At 33.4% G+C, this 25,251-nt stretch overlaps 1 protein-coding gene across 1 annotated transcript in view; it reads right to left on the bottom strand.

The window, feature by feature from the left end:
* Window positions 1–589: 589 nt before the first annotated feature.
* sog (chordin short gastrulation) overlaps window positions 590–25,251 on the bottom strand; it is a 154,013-nt gene continuing 129,351 nt past the window's right edge. Inside the window, exons 5-12 of the mRNA XM_081741264.1 lie at window positions 21,097–21,304; window positions 18,585–18,978; window positions 17,203–17,823; window positions 15,879–16,127; window positions 14,620–14,887; window positions 13,585–13,724; window positions 10,886–11,188; window positions 590–8,132 (exon numbers count right to left, since the gene is read on the bottom strand). Coding sequence (XP_081597390.1) covers window positions 7,992–8,132; window positions 10,886–11,188; window positions 13,585–13,724; window positions 14,620–14,887; window positions 15,879–16,127; window positions 17,203–17,823; window positions 18,585–18,978; window positions 21,097–21,304 — 2,324 coding nt within the window. The 3' untranslated portion in view covers window positions 590–7,991. The remainder of the gene's footprint in view (window positions 8,133–10,885; window positions 11,189–13,584; window positions 13,725–14,619; window positions 14,888–15,878; window positions 16,128–17,202; window positions 17,824–18,584; window positions 18,979–21,096; window positions 21,305–25,251) is intronic.

Genomic DNA, 25,251 nt, shown 5'->3' with positions numbered 1-25,251 from the left:
AGACAAAATTAAGGCCGTTGGCCAAAGATGTTATAAAATAGAGGATCTGCTCATATATATCTACATCCTAATAACTCAATGAAGCCAAAAGAAAATAAACACCAGCATCGGCACGTCTTATTGGCTACTCTCGTTCCCGCCATGAATGTTGGCTCAAAACATTGCGATCTTATTGGGCGAAGCGGGCAGAGTGGAGTTGGTGGAGAAACTGTGACGAATGAAATGAAATCTTTCAGTTTTACGTCCCACGGTTATGCCGGTTAGGCTAAAGGAGACTGTGATTATGAGAAATGAATGAAATGTTGGAATGAAGAAAGTAGGAAGAAACGGGAGAACCCCGAGAAAACCCACGAGCACGGTGTTTGTCCAAAACAAAGTCCATACGACGCGAGATGGGATCGGACCAGGGACCCAAGCACCGGAGGTGAACGTTCTACTACTGAGTCACCGCACTCACCTACTGTAACGTATGACTCCACGATTTTGTTGTATAGGCAGATCCTCTATTTTGAAACATCCTTGCTTTTGGCAACCATATTTGAGGGTAGTGATAACTGATTTCGGGTTAAATTGAAGAAAACAGTAAAAATTATATAGTAATATATTTTTATTATGTACTCTGGCAAACCTTGGCTAATTGCAATACATTGTATTTTTTTGTAAATAAATATTAATTATTTTTTTACCATGATAATAACTAACATCCAACACTGTCTAAAAAATTAATTAGTTCATTCGAAGCTATCTTTTTTATTTAATGCATTTATGCACAATTATGTATATAAAAGTGTACAGACATAATGTACAATAATGGAGTAGAATCACCCCATTTTATTAACAGGTACATTGGCTATGAAAACTATTCTACAAACTCTCACACTAAGATCTTACACTTTTTGACAGAAATGGCACAATGAAATTACAAAGCAGTTTTTTTTCTTCTTTTAATATGCACTGCATGATCTGTAAAAACAGACACCTGGCAACAGTGAAACTTTTATTTTATCCCGTGAAAGTACCAGAAATTTGATGTATATGTAGGGGGAGTATTTTTTAAGCGATGTAAAATTACACTATAACAACTCTGGGATTCTTTATATTAAGAAATACTTTTAAAGCTGATTTACAATACAATACATAACAACGTATCGTTCCATCAAGGGGGGGGGGGGGGTGTATTTGTAAAACAGAATATCTTTACGCGCACGCTGATTGTAATTCCCGCTTACAACACAAGATTTTCTGTTTTATAAAGTTAATTTCTTCCTCTTCAGAAAAAACATATGACATGCACTGTGATTCCAAAGTATCACTTTCTATAAACTTGAAAAAGAGATCAGTCAAGTATGACTTACTCCCACCAAAATTGATTACCGGTTAAGTTCCAAAGAAACGTACAAATTTCAACGATTTTACCCTGTCATATAAATATCATAGCGAAATGGAAAACTGTAATTTGTGTTTAATAATAATAATAATAATAATAATAATAATAATAATAATAATAATAATAATAATAATAATAATAATAAAAACAATAAATAATCAAAAATAAAGGTATGCAAACATTTCGTATGAAAACAAACGTGAAACATTCCCCATGCTTCCTTCAGTGGCCATACTGTTTTGTATTGATCTCTTATTGATTCCGGAAGTGACAAAATCACTTTACTTATCCATTAGGATATACCATCGAAGCAGTAGCGGTATGTGACTGAATGAAAAGAGGAAAGAAAAACCAAAATGCATGAGCTGAATTCTGACCAGTTCGGTTTCTTCATTGGCGAAGGTGAATTAATAGGGCATATAAATGGAGCAGTACCACTTGTAATCGTGGATTTAGAATTATGTTACACCTGTAAAGAAAACTGAACTTTTATCGCTACGTAAGTAAGTTTACTTCCTTTATTTTTTAACGATAAAAATTCAATTTTCTTCACCGATGTGGCTTCCCTCAAAATCCACCACTGATCATCTGTGACATCATCCAGAAAGGGAAATACATTTTAGGTAGTCTAAGTTACTCACAGATATTAAGCCTCCATTTGCCCGACAAAACTAAGATGGATAACTAATATTAAAAATCAAACTAAGCCCCTACTCACAGGTTGTTTGAAGTATAAACGGATTTAGTATGAACCATATCTATTTGCTTCGACCATTTGATATTCGAACATATTTTCCTGAAATGATACTTTGGAATCAAAATGTGAACATACTCAAGTTACTTCCGTTCAGGACATTACGTATAATAAATATAACACGAGTCATTATTCTGCATCAATTCCACAAAAGTACCTTTCCAAAGGCTGATTTATAATGAAAGAAAAGCGGATACTTAAGGGAAAAAATCATAATCTTATACTTTTTTAAAAAGCTAGAAAATATCATAGGGATTCTCCACACACATTCATTCGTTGCATCAAAATTTGAATAAGCAAGAAATGCTATTTATTTGCGTACATCGTACTCCCTGCCTGATATTACGTATTTAAAACGACAAAGCTTTAAGCGTAGGCACATCGGAAGGAGAAGGCTTTGAAAAGTAAGTATCACGAAATAAGAAGACATTTATACAGTATATATAAGATCAGCTGGACGCAACATTTGCTAGAAAATAGGTCTATATTCAATGGCAAAGGCAGGAAGATTGCCAGAACATGAAAAAAAAAAAAAAAAACTCACGATTTACTTGTTTATTGTATTAATCAATTCACGTAGTGGATAAAAATTGGTAGCTAACCAGGCCGTGTTATTTACTAGGAATGATAAGTGTATATAAAATTAATTAAATATCTGTCACTAAAAAACAGCTTTTGCTTACGTTTTACTGTATCTGAATATGGCATTACGAATAACAAATGGCAAGTAAAGAACCAATTTTTTTTTTTTTTTTTTTTTTATCATCACAAATTTAGTTTTCGGGAAACTTCGACTAGAAATATGTGAAGGATATATTTCTGGGTTTAATTATCCGTCATCAATGATCCTATTTCTTTTTAATTATTTCTATTATCTGAAAGTGTTAAAAAATAAACACCTCTCCTACTCGCGTGATAAGTAAAATCAATGCACCTCTCTTTGCATTAATTATGTTAATTTTGAGCATAAAATGTCGTGAGAGTACCTTTACACATATTTATCTCAAGATTCAACTAATACTTGAAACTAAACTTAACCTTGAATTTTAGTCCAGCCAAAAAATTTTCGAAAGTCTACTGTTTTTATCGTTAATTGCTTGGGAAGAGAATGAAAGCTTTTGAAAATAATTTCCTTGGAATAAATATATTGACACTACAATGTTAATTGTATTATTTAGTTAAGAGAAATGTGTTAGACTTCTCTATATTTCATTTTAGTTAAGAGAAATGTGTCTATATTTTATTTTATCACCGTTAGTCGGTACAAGGCAGAAGTTGAAAAAAGACACACAACGATGAAATTGAAGTGTTAAAATGAGAAAAAGAAATTATTTAGGGCTTTGTTAGGTATGATATAGGGAGGAGTGGTAAAAGAAAAGCTTGCCAAACCAAAGAGAGGAGCGTCGTGCCTGGAGGGTTTTCAATGTGCGGAGGGCGACATGCTAGTGAAGATGGTGAAACGCGAGGTATCTGGTGTGAAACTGATCTTTTATACTATATAAATGCCACAGATTGCTGTGTTTCATCAATAGGTACTGTACTGTTCATGCCTGAAAATATTCCAAAACGTTGTTTTGATCCTACAAATGATTAAAAAGATCTCTAAAATACACATTCTCATTAAAATACTACAAATAACGTAATCGAATAATAATCAGAATGTACAGACGATAATGGACGTGTAGTATTAGAAAATTAATAATGTGAACTTAAAAAAAAAAAACTGATAGCTAAGAGGTAGCATAAGCAACATTGATCCCTAGTTATGCAGTCACAAATAATTGTAAACTAAAGTATATATCAACCTGTTTCTTCAGTTCTGTACATACTTCCATCGGATACAAATTATTACCAAACGCTGTGACAAAAAACATTTGAATTTACATTTTCAGCTGCGCACTTAGTTCTAGAGTTAAGTTAAAAATTAACTGAATGATCAGACTATCTTATGCAATATGAGAATGTAATTTAAAGTGGTATTTTTTATTTATTTTCTTCTTTTTACATAAATAGAAATTAATAATTAATACACAAGTTCAAGTCTCTCAATATACAAAACAAATATCTTTCATTTTAACCTAATTTAGTTGGGGTATTGTTAAATTCAAAAAGTTACTTACGAGATATCTCTTATAAGAACTGTTTTTGCACTCTTAATGAGTTTTACAATTTTTACTGCAGAAACATATAATTATCTTTGCTAATTGACAAATCGAAGGCCAATGTCATAGAGATATGATCCAAGAATGTAATAAATTGAATTTGAATATGTAGTTGTTACTAACAACATAAACTCAACTTTCAGAGCATTGTAACATTTTCTAATATTGAACTATTATTTACTGTGGCATAACCTCCAAAACCAGAACTTCGCTTTTAGAAGCGTTGTTCTCTTTTTACAGCTAATAAAAGCCTTAGTTTAATAAACCACAAAGTTTATATTTTTAATGGTATTATCCATCAAATGATTTTGTGTACCGAATACAATACACAGAGTAAAATGACAGAATTTGACTTAAATTAGTAACATATAAAACATGTTTTAATCGAAGATACTGTCTTACTCTTAGATCACAGAACAATGTTAAATTTCTGCACCAGGTATTACATCATTGTTACAAAAATTTGCTTTTATATAATGAAGAAAAGTTTTGAAATCATCACACAGAGTAATATGGACTAGACGCTTAGTTAGTACCAGTTTTGCTATAGAGAAGTTATTATCAAACAATATGGAACAAATCATGATTGGATATGATGTGACAGAAACCAAAACAACAAAATAAAATTTTCAGTCCTCTATAGTTTAATACAGGGTGTCTCAGAAATAATCACTCACATGTTGTATCCTTGATAGTTCGGTGACTGGGTAGACAAACTTATTGGAGAATCTATGATATCTCTTTTCCAGGAAAGGGATGATTTTGACACATTGTGGTGGCAGCAAGACGGTGCTCGGATTGTCCGTGACTTTTTGAAGAACACCTTCTCCGGACGATGGACTGGTCGTCAGGGAATAGTGGAGTGGCCATCATGGCCACCAGACCTCATATTTCCCGACTTTTTCCTATGTAGACGTTTGAAAGACCCATAAACAGTGTTGCGGTATTGACTGCACGAATCACCAAGGAATTCAACGACAATCCCGTTCAGATGTATGCAGAAATGTGCGTCTCCAGATGCACGATGTTAATGGCCACCAGGTGGACCTCCAAATGGAGAATAGGGATTAGATACTATAATACTGTAATTTCTACATCATTCCTCTGTTCCTAGAATTTTGTTTGAAGCCATTCTTGTTAACAATAAAAATGTACTGATCACTCAGAAAGTGAGTCACTACTTCTGGTACACCCTGTAGTATGACACTTAAATATCTACAGTAGAAAAACAAAGTCAGTCTTTTGAAAGTTGTAATTTAAAATCAAAATATACCCTAAGAATGATACTTTGTGCACCATAGTATATTCAATACAAGTTTAAAAAATAAGTTCACAATCTGAACAATTAAAATTATTGGTGCTGCTTTATAATCCTGTGGATTAACAATTATATCTAAAGTATAATACCGTCTACGTTCTAAACTTTACTACGTCGTTAATATTAGGAAATTGTACGTTCATTAATAGACATGTGATAACATCAATTTCTAATATCTGTGGTTTGTGTGTGTTTTTTGCCTCCTAACATATAGGTTAAGCTGCATGTACATATGATCACGCAAGTATTTAATGGTATAATACGTATCACCTTAGCGCATAATTCGAAACGAAGTTATCAATCTATACTAACAAAATTCATTGAATATTTCAATATTTGTAAAGATAAAAGAAGTGATTGCAAACAAATATATTTCTTATATTACTTTGATAAATCCTAATAAGTTTTTAAAGTAATCCCGGCTTTTTTTTTTATAACGTAGAATAAAAAAACCCACTTCTTTGTGTACATCATACTTTTTCAAAAAATAATGTTAGGTACTTTGCATGTTCACTATTTTGATCTTCGAACCAGTAAAACAGATTATAATTACATAAATAGGGCTGAAACATAAAAGTACTTCGATTTAGACCATACATCATATCCAAATGCATTGTATTGGATCTTTTGACTATTTTTGCAATTACAGAAAGCATCACCTTTGTGTGTATATATACTGTATGTGGACTATTAAGGACTATTTCTATGACAGAAGCAACATTTTTCAGGCACACAGTAAAGTCCTTCAAATGGCAGCATTGTTAGATTAGATTAGATTAGATACATGTAAAATAAAAAAAAGCAACAGTCATAATAACAATAATAGTAATAATAGGTTTCTGACTAGTCCATTCATTATCTACTGGACCTCCGATTCTTTTAACATAAACTCAGGTTATATTGGTGACTCGTTTTGTCTATTTACAAGCATTATTTCACTGATGATTTTATTATTATTGTTGTACTTGTGATTATGGCGCAGCTGTTATGACTTTCTAATAAACGAAGTTCGTGAGCGTGTGTGACATTAATACTAACACTTTCTTATACATATATTTAACAAAAATCTAATAGCAATAAATATTATAAGAAATGTTACATCAGTTCCCCCTATTCTTAATTTAACTCTTGTAAAGGAAGAACATTAACTAGAGTACATTTTTCAGTGTATTTTTTTTTACTTTTTTTTACCTAACTATGGTGACATGAAGATACGAATTCCCGCGCATCTTCGGTATTGCAATAAGAATATTTGAAATTACTCTTACTCATCTCCTCAAACGGTGGATTGTTACGCTTTAACGTATTCAGGTAACTCTTCAAAATGCGTTCACATATCAACCACATACACACTTGCACTAAATAGAATTCTCCGTGCACTTTTTTTTTCTAATTTTACACAGCCACAATTTTACATATGCACAAATAATATGCATTCTATAAGATCACTCTCTCTTGCAAAGACACTCATGATCTATTTAATTAAACAAAAATGACAGAATTCTAAATAAATGTGCTGTTTATTTATTAACTTTTGTGAGTACTACGTCATAAGCAGTCTAAAACACTGCACTGAGATTCATAGCTTCGTTGTCTATTACCAACTTTTTTTTTTTTACTAACACCTTTGCTTACGCACACACAAACACACGCCCATACACACACACACATTTATTTTACTCTTTCATACATCCTTTTAATATATTTATATATATTACATACACTCATGCATACCCTCTCATTTTTACACATCATACCTTCACAATAATACGAAATAAAAATAGGAATATTTATCTATAAAGGTGGGAAATTAGTAACCTATATGCAAATGTTATCAACAACAATTTCGCTTTCTTTTTCAACCAGATAAAGCCAAAGAAACAGAAATGAACAACTTAAAAAAAATTAAGTACATGAAAAAAAAGTCAGTTCGATCGCACTTTGTCAATAAAAAACAAATGTTATTTTTTATATAATAGTCTGTTCTTGAAGCACATTAATAATACAGCGACCACATACGCGGTCAGAATAAATAAAAAACATTCATCTTCCCCGTTTCCGTCTTTACATATGCACAATTTCATGTATGTCCAGTCCTTTTTGGGAGGAAGCCGGGCGGGGACAGAGAAATGGCACACAACAAAAGAAATATAATAATAAATTACTTAATGGCATACGGGGAGGGACCTCGGTATGCCACCTGCTACCAACCACGTCGTTTATCAGTCTTCTTTGGTAACGCCACGTTTGTTAAGTTCATTCAAAAGCCCACGAAGGAACTTTTATTTATATAGCCTCTCTAAAAAACCGAAAGAAAATTGAAAAAAAAAATCACTGTATTTTTTTCTCTCTTTCATTACTTCTGTAGATTCAACTTTCTCTTGTTCCGCGATTCCTCCTTTGATTGTGCAGCTGATTGCGGCGACACCTCGAACAACATTCGTTATCTGGGTGATTTCTTCGGCGACGGCAACGGGCGCATCCCTTTCTTCTACATTGCGCAACACCATCCTGCAATACAGAAAATATTTCATGTATTTATTGCATTCACTGCACGGTGATATAGAACATGTCAGCAAACATTAACATGATTACTACATATTACGTTCACATGTAGTAATTTATTACAATATATGATGGCACTATTTACATGAGTGACAGTAAGTAAAATAGTTAATAATTGCTATAATTATGTTAGAACTATTGTTTAGGTTCTTCAGTAAGAAACTAAATGCACTAACCAACCAACCACTGGTATGACAGCCTTTTGCAAGCCTAAAGCCTGCTTCAATGCCACCTGTTAGCAGTGGGCAAAACTACGTTCAACCTAGCGACGAATACAATGTTTAGCGCTTCTAACAGGCATGTCAGGAGCTTTCTGGACCTAGTGGTCGTCACCTCTTTTATTTGTGTAACTCCCCAGTTTGCCCCACGACGCTAGATGAATGTTCAAAATTGGGGTGCATCGACCGAGAATTAAAACTAGGGATCACGCCGATGTGAGTTCAACACTTTCATCACTAGACTACGGACCTCTCCCCTTATAAAATGCAATATTTCACATAATTTTTCTTAAATGCTGCCGTGAATATCTTTATTCAGTGTCATGGTTAATGATAAATGTGAACAACTTAATGAACGCCCAGGGAGAAAAAAAAAAACTGCCTACTTGTTTCCAATCTACATGAAGGACCTGTGTGTGATATACAGTGGAGTCTCGTTAATTCGAACTTGGATAATTCGAAATATTGGATAATTCGAACAGAAGTCCATTCCCCTTGAAAACTGTATTGAAAACAATAGTAAAAAATCGTGGATAAATCGAACTTTTGAACCTATGTTTTGGATAATTCGAAGTAAATACAGTTGAAAATTTTTAATGTTGGACATATGTAAAGAGAGAAATACAGTTTTAACGTGTTTTCAGTTATCCAGATACAGCCATAGGGAAGAGTAATACAAAAGATAAATAGAAAATCTATATAATGATAAAGATAAAGGTGAGTTGGAGAAGAAGTAAAGATAGAGAACGTGTGCCAATCTCATCTTGTTTCAGAATTGGTTGAAAATTTAAGATGAATTATTGATAAAGTCAACCAAATGTTATTAATACCGTATTCCACGCAATACATGAAATTCAAGGTTTATTGACCGTACAAAAACAATCAAATTTAAGCAAATGAGGTTTACGACTTCTTAAAAGTGAGAACAAAATATTCAAATTGTTACTGGTGTTTAATTGTTTGGGCTATTCAAAGTATGTTGTAGTGTTGTACGTAAATATATTTTCCATTGCACACGCAGTTTGAATTATGTGGAGTCAATGTCGTTTGTTAGTTTGCGGTATTCGATCACGCAAATAAGCTTCTTTAAAGGTAAAGTCTACATGTTTTTGATGCACAGTACTTTGGTTTGTTTGTTGTTATATATGTGAAAATGAATGTTGGTGGATAATTCGAATTTTGGATAATTCGAAGTTTTTTCGTGTCCCCTTGGACTTCGAATTAAAAAGACTCCACTGTAGTTAATAACTTTTTATCCCTATTCTAGTTTGGTTTGACAATAGGACCAGGATCCAGTACGGAAATGTTCCTGGCTAATAAGAGAAATGAATTTGAAACTTTGTAAAATCTCGGATGGAATATCCAGACACCTCTCCTTTCCTATGATGTAATTTAAGATTCAAGGAAAATAATGTATAGGAAGTGTTATTTCACCTGTAAATTTCAGAGGTCACGTCCACACTACCCTTCATCCGCCTTTCGATAAAATAATTTGTATATTCATTCTTTCATGGGCACACTAACTGTAACGTACGCTAGGATCCTCAAACAATATCAGTTGAAAAAGTGTACGTTAACCATCACCACACGGAAATTATGTTTCCCCTATCTCTTCAATGTGATTTCTAAGGAGTAACGCAATATTATAGTAGTTGGAAATGGTTCTCGGAACTTTAATCAAAGACGCTGTACTGAAGTGTTTACGAAGTTGTTTGCACGATCTAGTTTATACATATAATACACATATATCTTACAATTATATGAGCGCATAAGAGGATGATTCAAATTAACAAAAAAATTGGCTACTTTCCAATGGAAAGCCTAAATATTTTTCAAACGTTTTTGAACTCAAAGCTGGTTCCGTCCTCAGTGGCAAGATGAAAAGGATTAAAACGTAAAGGAGATAAAAGGTGTAAAACAAGGAATACATACCACTAAATAAATAAATGTAACGTAAAGAATAGATCCCTAAATGTCACGAGCAAAGCGAAGTGCAAAAAAAGGAGTGAACTGAATCGAAGGAAGCGTGATGTGTACGTTACGCCACTATTGCCAGATTCAAAATAAGCATCAAAGATAAGTAACCGAATTCTATCAATGCTGCCAGTATCCAGATTCAAAGCAGGTTTGTATCTAGCTGTAGCTGTAAGGACATTTTTGGCTTTCCAAGGGAGGATTCATTGGTGAGTAGCTAATTTTTTGTTAACGAATATACCTTGTCTATATAACTTAGTAGGAACATTCTGTTTTGCGTAGATCAATACAATATTCAGAAATACTCTGTTAGAATTATTGTTAGAAAAAAGCTATTACTCTGTGGAAACTTATCTTACTGATAATATATAGAGAATGTAAATCATATCTGACAACTGTAATGCTTAATTGAGGATTGTCCTCATTTGTAAGCTATGAACAGGCAAATAAATATGAATATGAATATGAATATGAACATGGATACAAACAAACAACCTAATTACTAACCTTACATCTACAGATGACACATTTGACAATGCCTGTGGATTGAATCCGTGGGTGCCATTCAGCTCCATTCTCACGGACTTCATTCCCAGCAGCTTGACAGCCTCCAGCTTTCAGAATGTCTTCTTTCGTTCTTTTGTCTTCTGAGCTGGCGTCTGCTTGTTGCGTGGGGTTAGGCGTGCTCGTACTTGGCTCAGGTGGACACACTTTGCAACAGGCATCTTTGTCCGGTCGATACGCTTCCTTCGCTGAACATGTCAGTGGCGGACACTGAGTGTGGGAACAGGTTACGTTCAATGTCAACGGCTACAATGGGATTAAAAAATGAGTAAGTTAGACTTACAATAGAACTCACACAGGAAAAAAAAAAAAAAAAAAAATATAATAATAATAATATAAAACAAATAAATAAATGCTTGTAGGAATTGAGTATCAACACCAGTGAATATACAGCAGATTAGCATTCCTTTATTAGATTTTCATTCTAACATTAATTTTAGCTAATCCATATATGGTTACAGTTTCTTTCATGTACATGAATTGAGGGTAAGAACAGTCTTAACTTTTATCCAGTGCCAGATTTAATATTTTGCCGTCTCTAGACTGAAGGGAGTTAGCCGCCCCTCGCCCCGATGTACAAAATTTTAACACAATAGAAAAAAAAATGTTTCAACGTTTTTGTATAAATGTTAATGAATTTCCACTTTGAACCTGCCGTACAGTAAGATTCGAATTCTGATAAATTTAACTATTTTTTAAATAAAATTACAAGTTTAAATGAATTTACAATGAAATAAATTCGTTTCGAATTTTCGTCCTAACAGTGTAAACATTCAAACATTAAAATGTCACTAAAATGAATACAATAATTGTTGAAATTTATGTTATTATTTTGGTTACATAAAATAAAAGCAGTTTTTTAAATATTACTTTTCTATTTATACTAAAAAAATAAAATAAATTGAAGAATAGAGAATTATGAAACAGTATTTGCCTTTAAAATAATTTTAAAGTATATTCCTTGCTTTTATCCGAGTGTACATCATCATACATTCAGTATGATGAGCGTTCACTTTAACTTTAATTATGTTATTATTGAACTTTTGGAAATGTTTCCATCTTATTAAATTTTCGTCCAAAGTATGCCCCTAGACGTGAGCCTAGTGTTAAATCCGGCCACGAATTTTTGTGATTTACTCATACGCAGGATAGGCATTTCAGAATAAGCTTACCATATGTCAGCATTTATGCAGACATGTCTGCATTTTGAGGGTAAAAATTTATGTCCGAATTCATTTTCTGAAATTTTCTGATTTATACTCATTTTCTGAGCTTAAATATATTACCAATTCAATTCCAGACGCTTTGCATGTAAAAATATGTCTGGTTATTTGTATTCAAAGATGAAATCATTATAAAAAAGTTTAGAATATTGAAAAATATGAAGGAGCAAAGTCAAGGTGATGCTATGCAAGTACTCTTATTATTTTCATACATTTCAATGTATTTTTTCATAATGCATTTAAAAGCAAACACGAAAATAAACGACAAAATGTACCATTCTTGTGTAGAAAGTTAATGTCTATATAAAAAAGTTGGCATTGTGGCATTTCAGAATAATATGCTAGCCCTATCCATATGGTTTCAGTGTTTCCTGACACTTTCTTCGGTGACATCTAAAAATTGCTAAACCGGACGCATGGTTAAGGTTCCTCCCCTTCTGTATAACTCCTCTGAGTGGAAAAAAAAGAAAGCAAATACTTTCTCTCCTTAAAAAAAAAATACAGTAAAATTTTTGCTGCAATAAAACTACAGCAAAAATTTTAGAAAAATATATGTTCTAAAGACAGATTTGTGTACATTCATTTCCTACAATCAACATAAAAATGAATTCACATTTATCTAATAATTCAGTCCAATTTCGATGCACAAGATTTTTTTTTCTTTCGTTTCTTCTTCTCTAATGTGGTTAGTATTTAATCTGTGCATCATACTTTTTCTAAGAACCATGTTTCTTTAAGTAGTACAACACGGTCTACAATTATCTGGAATTTTGCCACTATTTTGCTCGTCTAGTTTATTACTTTTACAGCCACCGAAGAAAATGTCAGAAAAGACTGAAACCATATGATTAAATCAGAAATTCGAGACACAAGGTAAGACTGTTCTTATTTGAAATATGTATGCCAGAGGATTCATTAGCACGTATGAAATGAGGAATTATATCATTGAATCGCAAATTAAATAACAAGCAGTTGATTACTTCCTAATAGAGTACTTACCTTTTTGCATAGTACGTATTCATTTACAGTAGAGTAGTTCTCTTTTTGTTTACTATGTATCCATTTACAGTAGAGGAATTATTCTTTTGCTTACTATGTATCCATTTACAGTAGAGAAATTATTCTTTTGTTTACTATGTATCCATTTGCAATAGAGGAATTATCTTTTAGTTCACTGTGTCTCTATTGACAGTAGAGGAATTATCTTTTAGTTCACTATGTATCCATTTATAATAGAGGAATTATCTATTTAGTTCACTACATATACGTTTACAATCAAAGAAGTCATCTTTTAATTTATAGAAATCTCAACTGAAGAGAGTATATTTCAAATTTATTAGGTGAATCTTTCTTTGAGGAAAGAACATTTTTGAACATATGCGTACAAATGAATTACACATAAAAGGGAATAATACTTACATCACATGTACAAATCGTACAACGGTTGAATCCTCCTGGAGGCATATATGGGTGCCAACTACTGCCAGCAACGTGGTATAGATTTCCAAGATTGCATTTTTTTGTGTTACTAATATTACTCTCTTCCAAGCCTGTAATATCTGAAAATAAATAAATAATAATGGTAATTAAAATTTTGTCCATTTAAAAAACAGATTTAAAATCATGTTCACCTCCTTACTCACAGTTTAACAAATTTTCCAAATTGTCATATATTATTAACATATAAATGTCCCTATCCATTACATACACAACTATCCCTTTTTATTAAAATATATGTACAGTCACCCACATAATTACCTGAGCTCCTGACTGTTATAATTCAATTACTTGGGGTCCAGGTACTTATGTGGGTGACTGTACGATTCTAAATATGAATTCAATTAAGATACTTTTTTATTGTAGTTTCTTAGGATTGCCTACAACCGACGGGGCTTTTCTTGTCTAAAATAATAATAATAATAAAGCATTCAACAACATCTCTGTGCCAAAATTTATCGAATTGTTCCATATATTCTTTTAAAATGAATAACAATAGGGTAGTGAGTATACATTTGATCTACGAGTGACGGTTTATATCCAAGGATGTATACTGTCTTTATGAGAAGAACAGCTGGTTCAAGACCATCTAATGATTTTGAGTTCGATTCCCTGTAAAGACACGAATTATTTTGTGATTCAGGGTAATAGCACCAGAAGTAAGAGTTCTAACAATGAAAAACCGTCCCTTCTCACTATTGTGAGCTTACATACTACCAGTGGCGTATTTAGGGGGGGGGGGGCTTCCGGGCTTAAGCCCCCCCCCGAAATCTTACTTACTATAGTAAAGTATATGAAATATCTTGCAGAATTTTCACATTTTCAGGCAAAGCCCTCCCCGAAAGTTAGCAAAGCCCCCCCCCGAAAGAAAATCGTAAATACGCCACTGCATACTACAGATACACATACAATTATTCACACATTGTGGCGTTCTTTATTTACATGTAGATTACTTACTGTAACAAGATTTACAACACGTTCCAGGCCAGTGAACAGGATTCTCACACGGGAGAGGTGGACAGACCACAGGGTCACACGTAACTCGTCTTCGATGACAGTGACACATCATACAGGGATCGTGTTCAGCCCTCCATTGACTGCCTTCTTCGTAAAAGCGTGACTCGTGGAAACATTTATTAGTCTCTGGAAGTGGCAGCTCGTTGTCCTCTAGCAAGGGAAGATCGTTATCTGGATCATTTGGGTAACAATCAGTGGGAACATGCACCTGGAATAACAATTAAAACATTTACTTAATTTCAAATATTTTGTTTTGTTTCTGGGATGATATTAGTGACATATTCAGAACATATGTTTTTATGATTATGTACATGTACATTTTTATATATTTCTTGGTTTATTCTTTTATTATATCAGGTAATAGTTCTGATAATTTTCCTTTGAACCTTGAATACTTTTCGTGATGTAATATTACCCTTATATTTACATATCTTTCACAATTGCAAAATATAAATGTGTTGGTTGTATGCATTGTCATTTTACCAATCAATGAGCGAATTGCAAAGCATTTTTGGTCGATGTTTAGCAGAAGGGGTCCAAAAGTACGTTAAAAAAAAGCAAGTATTTAGACCTAATATAACCTAACCAAATCTAACCTTAAGTAAACTAAACTAACCTGAATTAACCTAAACTAACCTAATGTTAATAGAATTAAACTAAATTCTATATTTTTTTGGGAAAATTATGCTGGACCCCTACACTAACATAATGTAACATAAACTACCCATAATCTAACATAACGTAACCAAGCCTAAAGTAACCTAACCAAACCTAACCTGAACTAACCTAATGTGAACAGAAACTACCGAAATTGTAATATTTTTTAAGAAAAAGTACCTGGATTCCTGCAAAACATTATCTTTTTTTTTTTTTTTTTTTAACACAGTTGATTTATATCATTACGTTTAATGGTTACTGTAAATATAATTAATTACTAGCTCTATATTGTAGAACACAATGGGAATTGTTTCCGCTCGTTTTGTACATACATTCGTGTTGATTTAGTAAACGCCAAACAGAACTAATCTCTTCGCCTCATTATTACAATATTACTTCCATTTCAGTTTATTTTTTGCTTTAAGTACTATTATTACCATGTATTAGGGTGGAAAATATCTAATTATCGCTGTAAAGTTTTAGACAAGAACCTCTCCAGACACTATTTATTCTAAAATAGAAAAAAATATTCATTGACTTACATCTTTCAATCTGGCATACAAAACGGTATTCCCTTTGTCTGCGTCAACAACCTTCAGGTGGGCTATTTTGGAAACCAGTCTAGCTCGTTCCATGTCGTCTAAATTATCAACAGTGTATCCTTCTATATGGTTTCCTTGAAAATCTGTTAGGAACCGCTCGGATACAGGTGCGCCGGCGGGCATCGCTGGAAGGTCCTCGAGATAAAGGTTCATCTTACGAGAGTGATCAGTTAACCCGGACAAAAATACCTGAAAAAGAAGATAACATTAATGTAAGTCAGAAAAAAATACATTGAGCTTTAGTCAATTTCAATTCCATGTATTCAAAGTAGGCCAGAGAAGTTTGAGAGAATATTATTGTGATTTAAAGTGACATATAACTTTTAAAAAACAAACCATATTTAAGTAATCAGATTTAAGAGCCTGACATACTAAAGAATAATACAACATTTACCATTTTTCTTTTTCATGTTTTTCATAAGTGAAAGGAGATAATGAAGTGGAACTTAGCACAATCATAGATAATGCTATTCTACAACAGAAAATATGAACCTCAAGAATTGTCAGTGTTGCTATCCATAGAAATTACAGTGTTGCCAGAATATGATTTCCCCAAAGGCAGCGACTAGAGAAACGAATTCAACGGCATTTGATTACGTATCATGTTTCGGTATCCTGTGAACTACTTTTTAAATAACATTATTATTTAATTTTAATAACTATGTGTTAAAACTATTTTGTTCATAACTAACTAAATACAAGTATTATTTAACCCTCAGTTCCCAACGCGGAAAAATGAATAAATATTGTATATCAGATGTTAACAATAAACAATAAATTGATTGTTTGTTTTATGATCCAAGACGTAACTAAATATCTACTCACTCGGGTGTAAATCGTGATTAAAATTTCCGTATCACTTCCACTAGAAATATTTTTATAGTGTCCACTAAATCCTCACATCCGTAATGCGGCAATTGTAGTAAATAGAGGAGATTTGTTGTCGGAAATTAGTTTGCTTAGCACAAGCAGATAGGATGACAATGGTGTGGAGAGGGGGTATGAAAATGAAGCTCTTAGATTTCTGGTGGGTATAAAGTGGTGGCCACTAACGAACTGCGAGGCGCATTAACCTTAAACTCTTTGTTTCCCGTCAACGGTAACAGCTGAAGACACGATAATTAACCTGCTGGTGTTAATCTTTTATTCTATCTTTCTTTACCTTTCAGTTGATAGTGTGCCAGTAACAGCTTTAGAAACTCAATAATTAAGTTTAATAATGTCTAAAATTAATATTTTCATTAGATTAACACCTTATACCAACCTCATACTGAAGACTGCATTCTTCATCCACAGAAACCCACGCCGAACCAGATAGTGTTGCAGGTTCTGTGGCATCTACTCTCTTCAGAAGCACTGGATAATCTGTGAGTCTTGAGTCTCCTACAAGATGCGTCGAGAGTTTTCCTCGAATAAGACTGCTGTGTTCTTCAGTTCCAACATTGATGGCCAGCTCTCCGTTATAAAGTTGATCCAATTCCCTCGGGGTCAGAGTGGTGATAGATCCGTTGGCCCAACCATCATGATAAGACGGAAGAAGATCATTCAATTCTTGTCGTCTACGAGCTCTGCCAGTTACAATGCTAAGAGACGTTGGAGCTCCATCTAGGTCGTCTACCCTAACATTGTAAGACAAACTGCCGTCTCGTTCCAAATACAACCACGCTAGTCCAGACGCCTTGGTGTTCGGTCGCGCTTCTTCATCGGAATCTGCAGAGGACAATGTTGTTTCGAAGAACTCACACGCTACCCTCGTGAGAACGGGTCCTTCTAGTCGGTATTCAGGATGATTTTTGGACGAAATGGACAAATGAAGACGGCCTTGTGTCATCTGTCGAAGGTCAGCTAAATTTACAGCTGATCGCACCTCAACTACATTTATCTCCTGAAAAATAATAAAATTGATATAGATAAAGTATACAGGAATAATATACAGAGTTTTTTTTTTTTTTTTACCTCTACAGGCATTCGGTAGCAAAAATAAACAAATAAATAAAAATAGAAACCTTTGGGATTATATCGACCTGCATCTACAGAAATGGATATGAACTCATAACCCATTGACAATATTATTTTCAGACGCCATTGGTTGGATGGCATGTTTCCTAGATAACTAAGATAAGTAGAATGGGCACCACTTTGCTTCATCTGTCCCTAATGGACCTCAAGAAAAAAAATCTAAATTGTGTTACTCGGAGTACCGTTCAAGACACAAAAATGAAATAAATATTTCTTATGTCAGACTCAGCAAATTGTAAAGTAGTTTCAAATATATTGGCATCCCATAAAATTACTAGAAAGCAATCTACTATACAGAGTGCCTGGAAAATTTCTGTGCACAAAAAATAACACAATTGAGAAATGGTTTGCATACAAAATATTAAAAAGGAATCTCTTCGCAAAAACTAATATGTCTGTATACATTCTGCACATTAGTGTAACGCATATCTTCCTTACTATAGCCTAGTGCAATTTGGCTAACAGATCATATTTCCAAAGAAAAATACATTCATAGTGCACAGTAACTTTACGGACATTCCGTAGCATTTTAAAATTTAAAAAAAAAGAAATGTCGAAGTTAAAAATATGTTGGAAACGAATTTAATTTAAAATAACTATTGTATGATATGCCAGTGTTTAACTTACATGTCTTGGCTTTGAGACTTTAACAATTTCCTCAAAGACCAAATTCGTATTGGACTGCAGTCGCACGACCAATGGCACATCTATCAGATCCTCTGGTGAGAAGACGCCGTTGTAAATAAGCGTAATGTGAACACTAGGAGCAGTAAAAGAAACCGATAATATTGCAGTTCCTCCAACTCCCCTCATGAGGGTGTTTTCCGGGGATGCTTCAAGCAGGGCGCTAAACCTCTCCGACGACAAAGATTTGTACTTCGCAACCTGACCTCCCAATTTGGATTCTTCTTTATCTTCACTCAAGAGAAATACATACAGCCGTTCTTCCCTCAGAAGTTTCCGGTACACTCGAGGGACTCTTGGCCACACGCCGCAAATCTTTCCAGTACTATTCTGGTATCTGAAAAGTAAATAATCATGGTATTAACTGTCACCCTATGTTTAGAGTATTCAAAAACTTAAAATTTTAAACTCGGTATGCCTTTCAATAAATAAATAAATAAATAATCAGTAATTATGATGGGGACATTGAATTATTTTGTTTTCTGTACAGTGACCTTCAAAAGTGGATTCTTTCAGATAAACGATCTTGTTCTATTAATTTACAAAAGCACGGTACACATGGCATAAAATTTTCTGTGAATTAGATGAATTTGCTTACAAGGAAATGCAATGGAAAAGGAAATGCTTTTTTCGATGCGATTATACCAGCGATAATAATAATAATAATAATAATAATAATAATAATAATAATAATAATAATAATAATAATAATAATAATAATAATAATAATAATGTTGCTACCAATAGAAAATACAGAACACTCACTTTCAACTGAATATTTTATGATAGTGAAGTAATGCAAGGAGGAATGTTTCGAGGTTTATACTCACTCCCCTTTATAAACAAGATGTGTAAAAACTAGGGATGGGTAAAACCGTTTTTTTTATAAAAATCGAAAACCGATTTCTAACAGAACTGAAATCCGAAAAACCGACATTTTGGTTTTCTCCAAACCCGGTTCGATTTTTCACCGAAACCAGTTTCGTTTTTCTCCAAAAAACCGGATCGGGTTTTCACCGAAACTAGTTTCGGTTAAAACTTTTGGAAAACACACAAAACTATTTCTGTGGAAACGGAATCGGTTTCCGGAGAACAACGAAACACTATTATGGTCAGAAATAAAACAAATTTTTGGGGAAAAAACGGAACCTGTTTTGAAAAAAACGAAACCGGATCAGGTGAAAAACCGAACCGGTTTTGGAGAAAATCGATAATCGTTTCGGTGAAAAACCGTTTTTTGTGTCCATCACTAGTAAAAACATTTATGTCCTTTTTTTTAAATTTCATCTACAGGTTATCAGAATCATTCCGCGATACAAGAAGTCCACGAAACAGGGTGTGATGTAACAACATTTAAACCATTATTATTAGAGTATATTATGTAATGACTTACTTATCTTTAATTGTTTATAGATGCGTTTTTTTATTTGTGATTGTACAGTCGGTTTATCAATTTATAGTTTTTACACTATGAATTATGTATATCTAAAACAGTGTTTGAGATTTTGAGATCTAAGACGGGAGTAAAATCCAAATGTGTTGTCAAGTCAATGTTAGGTGCAAGTCATACGTGTGTGACTACTTTTGTTGAAAGAAGGAATTGTCACAAACCATGTACTTTAGAATATGAATAGACAAAGTCAACATTATGCTGTTTAAGTATTCTCGTTCAGGGGCGCCCGAGAATTTTTTCTGGGGGGCATCTCCATGGTTGCTATATTACGTTTGGCATTTCTAATGTTTAATATACGTGGTTTGCTAAATTACGTATAGAGTTTCGTGAGCTAGCCCCCCCCCTGCCCCCATTCAGGCGCCCATGCTCTCGTTTAATTATATTTTTCAAAGATTTGAATATATTTTCCATAATGTTTTAAAATCAAACTTTAAAGTACACTCATGTCCAAAATTATTGTCGCATGTCTATAAATATGTTGTTGTAGGAATATAATTTGATAACAAATTCGTCCGGTATTTCTTATATTGTTAGTATGTGTATAATCGGCAAAGACATGGATGTGGCAAATTTCATGTCAAAAGAGCAGTAAATAAGAACAATAAAACGAAAACAAAACTTTATTGTCTATTTAGCAATATTTTGTTGTACTCATTCTAATTTTCGTATTTATAATTCTTTTCCTATGAAAGTTACCACAAATATGCATTTCCCGATTATGCACATAGTATCAGTATTAAAAGTATCCTGAAAAATCATTTTCAAATTATATTCTTACACGAAGACGGTTATAGATATGTGACAATCATTTTGGACATGAGTGTACATGATAAAACATAATTTTTGTGTCGAAAATTTATGTTTATGTAACAAGTTATCTAGATGGAAATGTGTGCGCATTTTGGGATTTTAAAGTATAGTAATCTTACCACAAGTATTGAATATTGTAACAAAGCATGATTTTATATATAAAGAAAGAAAGAAAAGAAAAGAAAAAAGTACCTGTTTTCTGATATTTTTTGTTCCCACAGAATGCTTTTATCTACATCCGTGAACTGTATTTTCTTCGGTCGCGGCATCGAAAGCGAATAGTAGAATGAGAAGTAAAGGTTTTTCTTGTGGAAGGTAAAGCGACCTGTTGCCACAGCGGAATCCTCAGAAGACTCGGATTCTTCCAAAGACGTCCTTCTCGTTAGCAGAGCGGCATAATCTGAAAAATAAAATGTATTAATACGTTAACAGTTAGACCAATAAAATGGTTGCTTTGAAATGAGAGGAAAAAATCTGAAAGTGACAATAAAGAACCAAGAAACAAAAACAGAAAAAAAAACAGGTAATTATTACACTCTTTGCGTGTTTCGTACAAGTACTCTAAACAGTCATTTCTTCAGTTCTATAGTACGCTTGTAGCAACTAAATATGCTGCTTGAATATTAATACTGTAAAATTGACAGCAAAAGATTTGTCACTTTAAACATTACTATGAAATTTTACAATATTGTATTAAGATAAATTTCTTGGAAAAAAAAAAAAAAAAAACAGATAGCGAAAAGCATGTGAAAACTACTAATAAAAATAGTTTGTTCAAAACTGCTCCGATTTTAATAATTAAAACTTTATATTTTAATAAAAATAAATAAATATATTTATTACTCAAATTCAAATAAAATTTAAAAATTGTACCCTTAAATATTTTTTACTCAAATTCAAATAAAAGCCACCCTACGTGTGATCTATCTAGAAGAAAAACCAATGTTAGGCAAGAGTTTATAAATTTGTTGTAAGATGGCAGCACGTTGTCGTGATGTTGACACCACATGTTACTGCCATCTGGTGGCCGCCGGAGTAAGTATTTGAATCAACAAGATGAAGCATACAACAATGTTCAGAGATTCAATAATAATAATAATAATAATAATAATAATAATAATAATAATAATAATAATAATAATAATAATAATAATAATAATAATAATAATAATAATAATAATAGCAGTCCCATATCTCTACGAACTCCACAATTTACGTAAAATGGATTGTCTTTAAGGTTTTATGTGTCTCTCATTCCAGAATCACAGGTCATTTGAAGAATATTGCAGCGGCTTTCAATATTTTGATACTTAATAGGAGGGGAAATTTTATGTGGGGGAAAACAGAACAAGATAATAATTCAATTATCTCGAACATCGACTTGCACATATTGGAAGAACGTATTGTTTGCAGTTTGATCATAAAATCACGATATCGCTAAAATAATCTTGCGGACCAGTGGCTGAAAATATAGAAATTCTCTCTCAGTGCTATGGTCAGTAACATGACTACCATATCTGGAAGTTCATGTCATGGCGGGGCCTTTTATGAGTTCAACGTCTTATGATTATGCTCACGAGCTGAGAAAGAATTTGATTATGATAGTTAGAGCGACGAATTTTAGGTGTAAGATTCTGATTTTAAAAGTGCAAGAAAAAGTGAACATTTTTGGTTTTAAAAAGTCCGTTTTGGGGGGAAAGAAGGTACAAATTTTAAATTAATACAAGCAGCTTTGAAACTTACATCATGTATAAGAAATCAAAATTCATTCATGTATTAAGCAATTTGCTTAAACAAGTCCCAAAACACAAGGTTGTTAAAGCAGGGTCTGGAGAAATCTATTTCCCTGACTTCTCCCTGACTTTCCCTAATCTTTGGCAGGAATTTCCCTGACTTTTATGACAGTTGCCGGATGACGCTGACATGTAAACAGCAATAAAATATCAAATAGGTATTATAATAATAGTTGGCTAAACTGAAATTGGTGTACAATTAATGTTAGAAAAAATAGATTTTATTAAAAATTTCCCTGACTTTCCGTGATTTCCAGTCTTTTTCCCTGAGTTTCCCTGACTTGCACCATTTTCCCTGAGTTTTCCCTGATCAGTAGGAACCCTGTAAAGTCACTAAGCCTAGAAAATTGTTAAAACATACATTAAGATTCTTCTTTTCAATGAGACTATGTTGAAACGAAAGTAATTAGATGTCGCACGCGTTTGGTGTTTCCTTTTTTAATTATTATAAAAACAAAATGCGACAAAGGAGTAAAACAAATAAAAAAGTTTTAAAAAGCACATAAACATGATGACATTGAGAAAAGGTGCAACCAAAACAAAACAATATTTTCTGTGCAAGACAACCTAATTTGGGCATTTGAATAGCATTAAAATTTCTAGCTCTAATGGTAATAAACGAAATGATGAAACTGAGAGCTCCGTGAAAATCCACGAACATGGCGTTTGTCCGCAACAAAGGCCTTGACACGAGCTGGTACCGAACCAGGGATCCGTAAGCACAAGACGTGAGGGCTGCACCAGTGGGCCACCTTAATGTAACTCAATAATAATAATAATAATAATAATAATAATAATAATAATAATAATAATAATAATAATAATAAGTTTAAATTTAAATATACAATCTCTACATTCGCTTAGTGGAACGGACGGAAAACCCAGAAAAAATGTAATCAAAATGCCCATTAGAGTTGGAACCCTTAAGTATTCGATTCCAAAGCAAAACACTAAACATTAGTTTACGCCTGCAGATATTAGAAAAAACTATAGGTGCCAAATAAACTTGAATATTTATATCCGTATAATGCAGAGGCGTCATTTAGGAGGGCAGGAGGGGACAATTGCCCCTCTAAGAGTTTGAGGAATAATTGATTGTTTACTAATATACTAGTACAAAACATGAGTCTTACGTTGGTGGTGCTCTTGCCCCCCCCCCCCCTCAAGCGAAGTCTGAAATGACGCCCCTAGTAATTATACAATGCTTCTAAAACCAGACACATCTTTTCTTCCAAGTTTCCATCAAGAGATAGCAACAGGAAACAGGGAATATCTGTTGCATGACAAACTTTCTTTAGTTTTAATTATACCTGAAGGCACCTCGAGAAAGAGAGAAAGAACCCCCTAAGAATAGAACCGAGGCTTTTGGATTCGTGCAGAGGTGACCGTCAAGTCATCGTTTGTTCCTCTAAGACCACGCTACATTATTACCGAAACTGAGAGGTGTGAAATAGTCAAATGAAGCGGAACACGAAGAATGAAGGGGGAGGGTTAAACAGCGTAGCTGATATGCTTTGAACGGTTGAAGAGGACAAATTGTCGTCAGCGCAATCACGGTTCTTTGAAGTGTCAGTCCACGGCGAATTAAGTAACGCACTGCAATTAATATCACATGTTTACACCCAGATACAAAAACCTCCTCACGCTGCGTCTGGTGACTCAAGCTTTTTGGATCATTTCTTCTTTGCTGCCTTCAAACCTGCTTCTTTTTCTGCGAAATTTTCTGTTTAGTCTGCTTTGCGCCGTCTTCCTGATGGCACATGTCCATATGGGACAAACCATCGAATTTGTCGCTCCACAAAGATTGAAAAATTACCCATGTGTTTGCGAAACTTTTGGTTTCTTGAAAAATAATAATAATAATTATGACGACGTACAAAGAATATATGTTGTGCTTAATCAGCTCATCTGGTATATGTACTGTATAAGTATACACTAATAATCGTACCAAGCCACACCACGCCTGTCAAAAATTGTGAATTTGATATTTTGTTTACGTCTTTCTGTGAGTTTCGTCGTCCAGAATATACTTCGCCAGCAAAGAGTTACAGCTTATTTGTTTACTTTTTCTCATTATCTTACAAGCTACAGCTTTTTTTTTTCGAAGATTTCTTCTTCTTTTTTTCTCGTTACTGGAAGTGAAATATCAGCTGAAACACTGCCAGAAGAATTTCTGAAATATTACTGACTTTTGGTGTGATATATTACGTCCTAGTGCTCTACTTTGGCTTTCACTTCACTTGGAACTAAACTCAATAGTAAATCTAGTACGGGGCCGGGGGCCTAGGCCCCCAGTTTTTGAGGTGGCAAAAATAATTTGAGGTAATTTTTGTATATTTTTTTGAAGTTTATAGTAATCTCATGATATACCTATCGTAATCTGGGTTCTGTCTGCCCCCCCCCCCCCCGGTTTTTACCTTCTAGTTCCGCCACTGATATCGTTCTATTTTATTTATTGTTACTGTCAAAAGAATATGTACATATATAATAGATAGGTATATATTTTTGTTCACGACTGTACATAACGCTTCTTGTACTTGTACTGTAGTTTCGT

Source organism: Thermobia domestica, chromosome 15, assembly GCF_964235325.1.
Source record: "Thermobia domestica chromosome 15, izTheDome1.hap1.1, whole genome shotgun sequence".
NCBI classification, from domain to species: domain Eukaryota; kingdom Metazoa; phylum Arthropoda; class Insecta; order Zygentoma; family Lepismatidae; genus Thermobia; species Thermobia domestica.
This window is presented reverse-complemented; position numbering and strand designations above follow the sequence as displayed.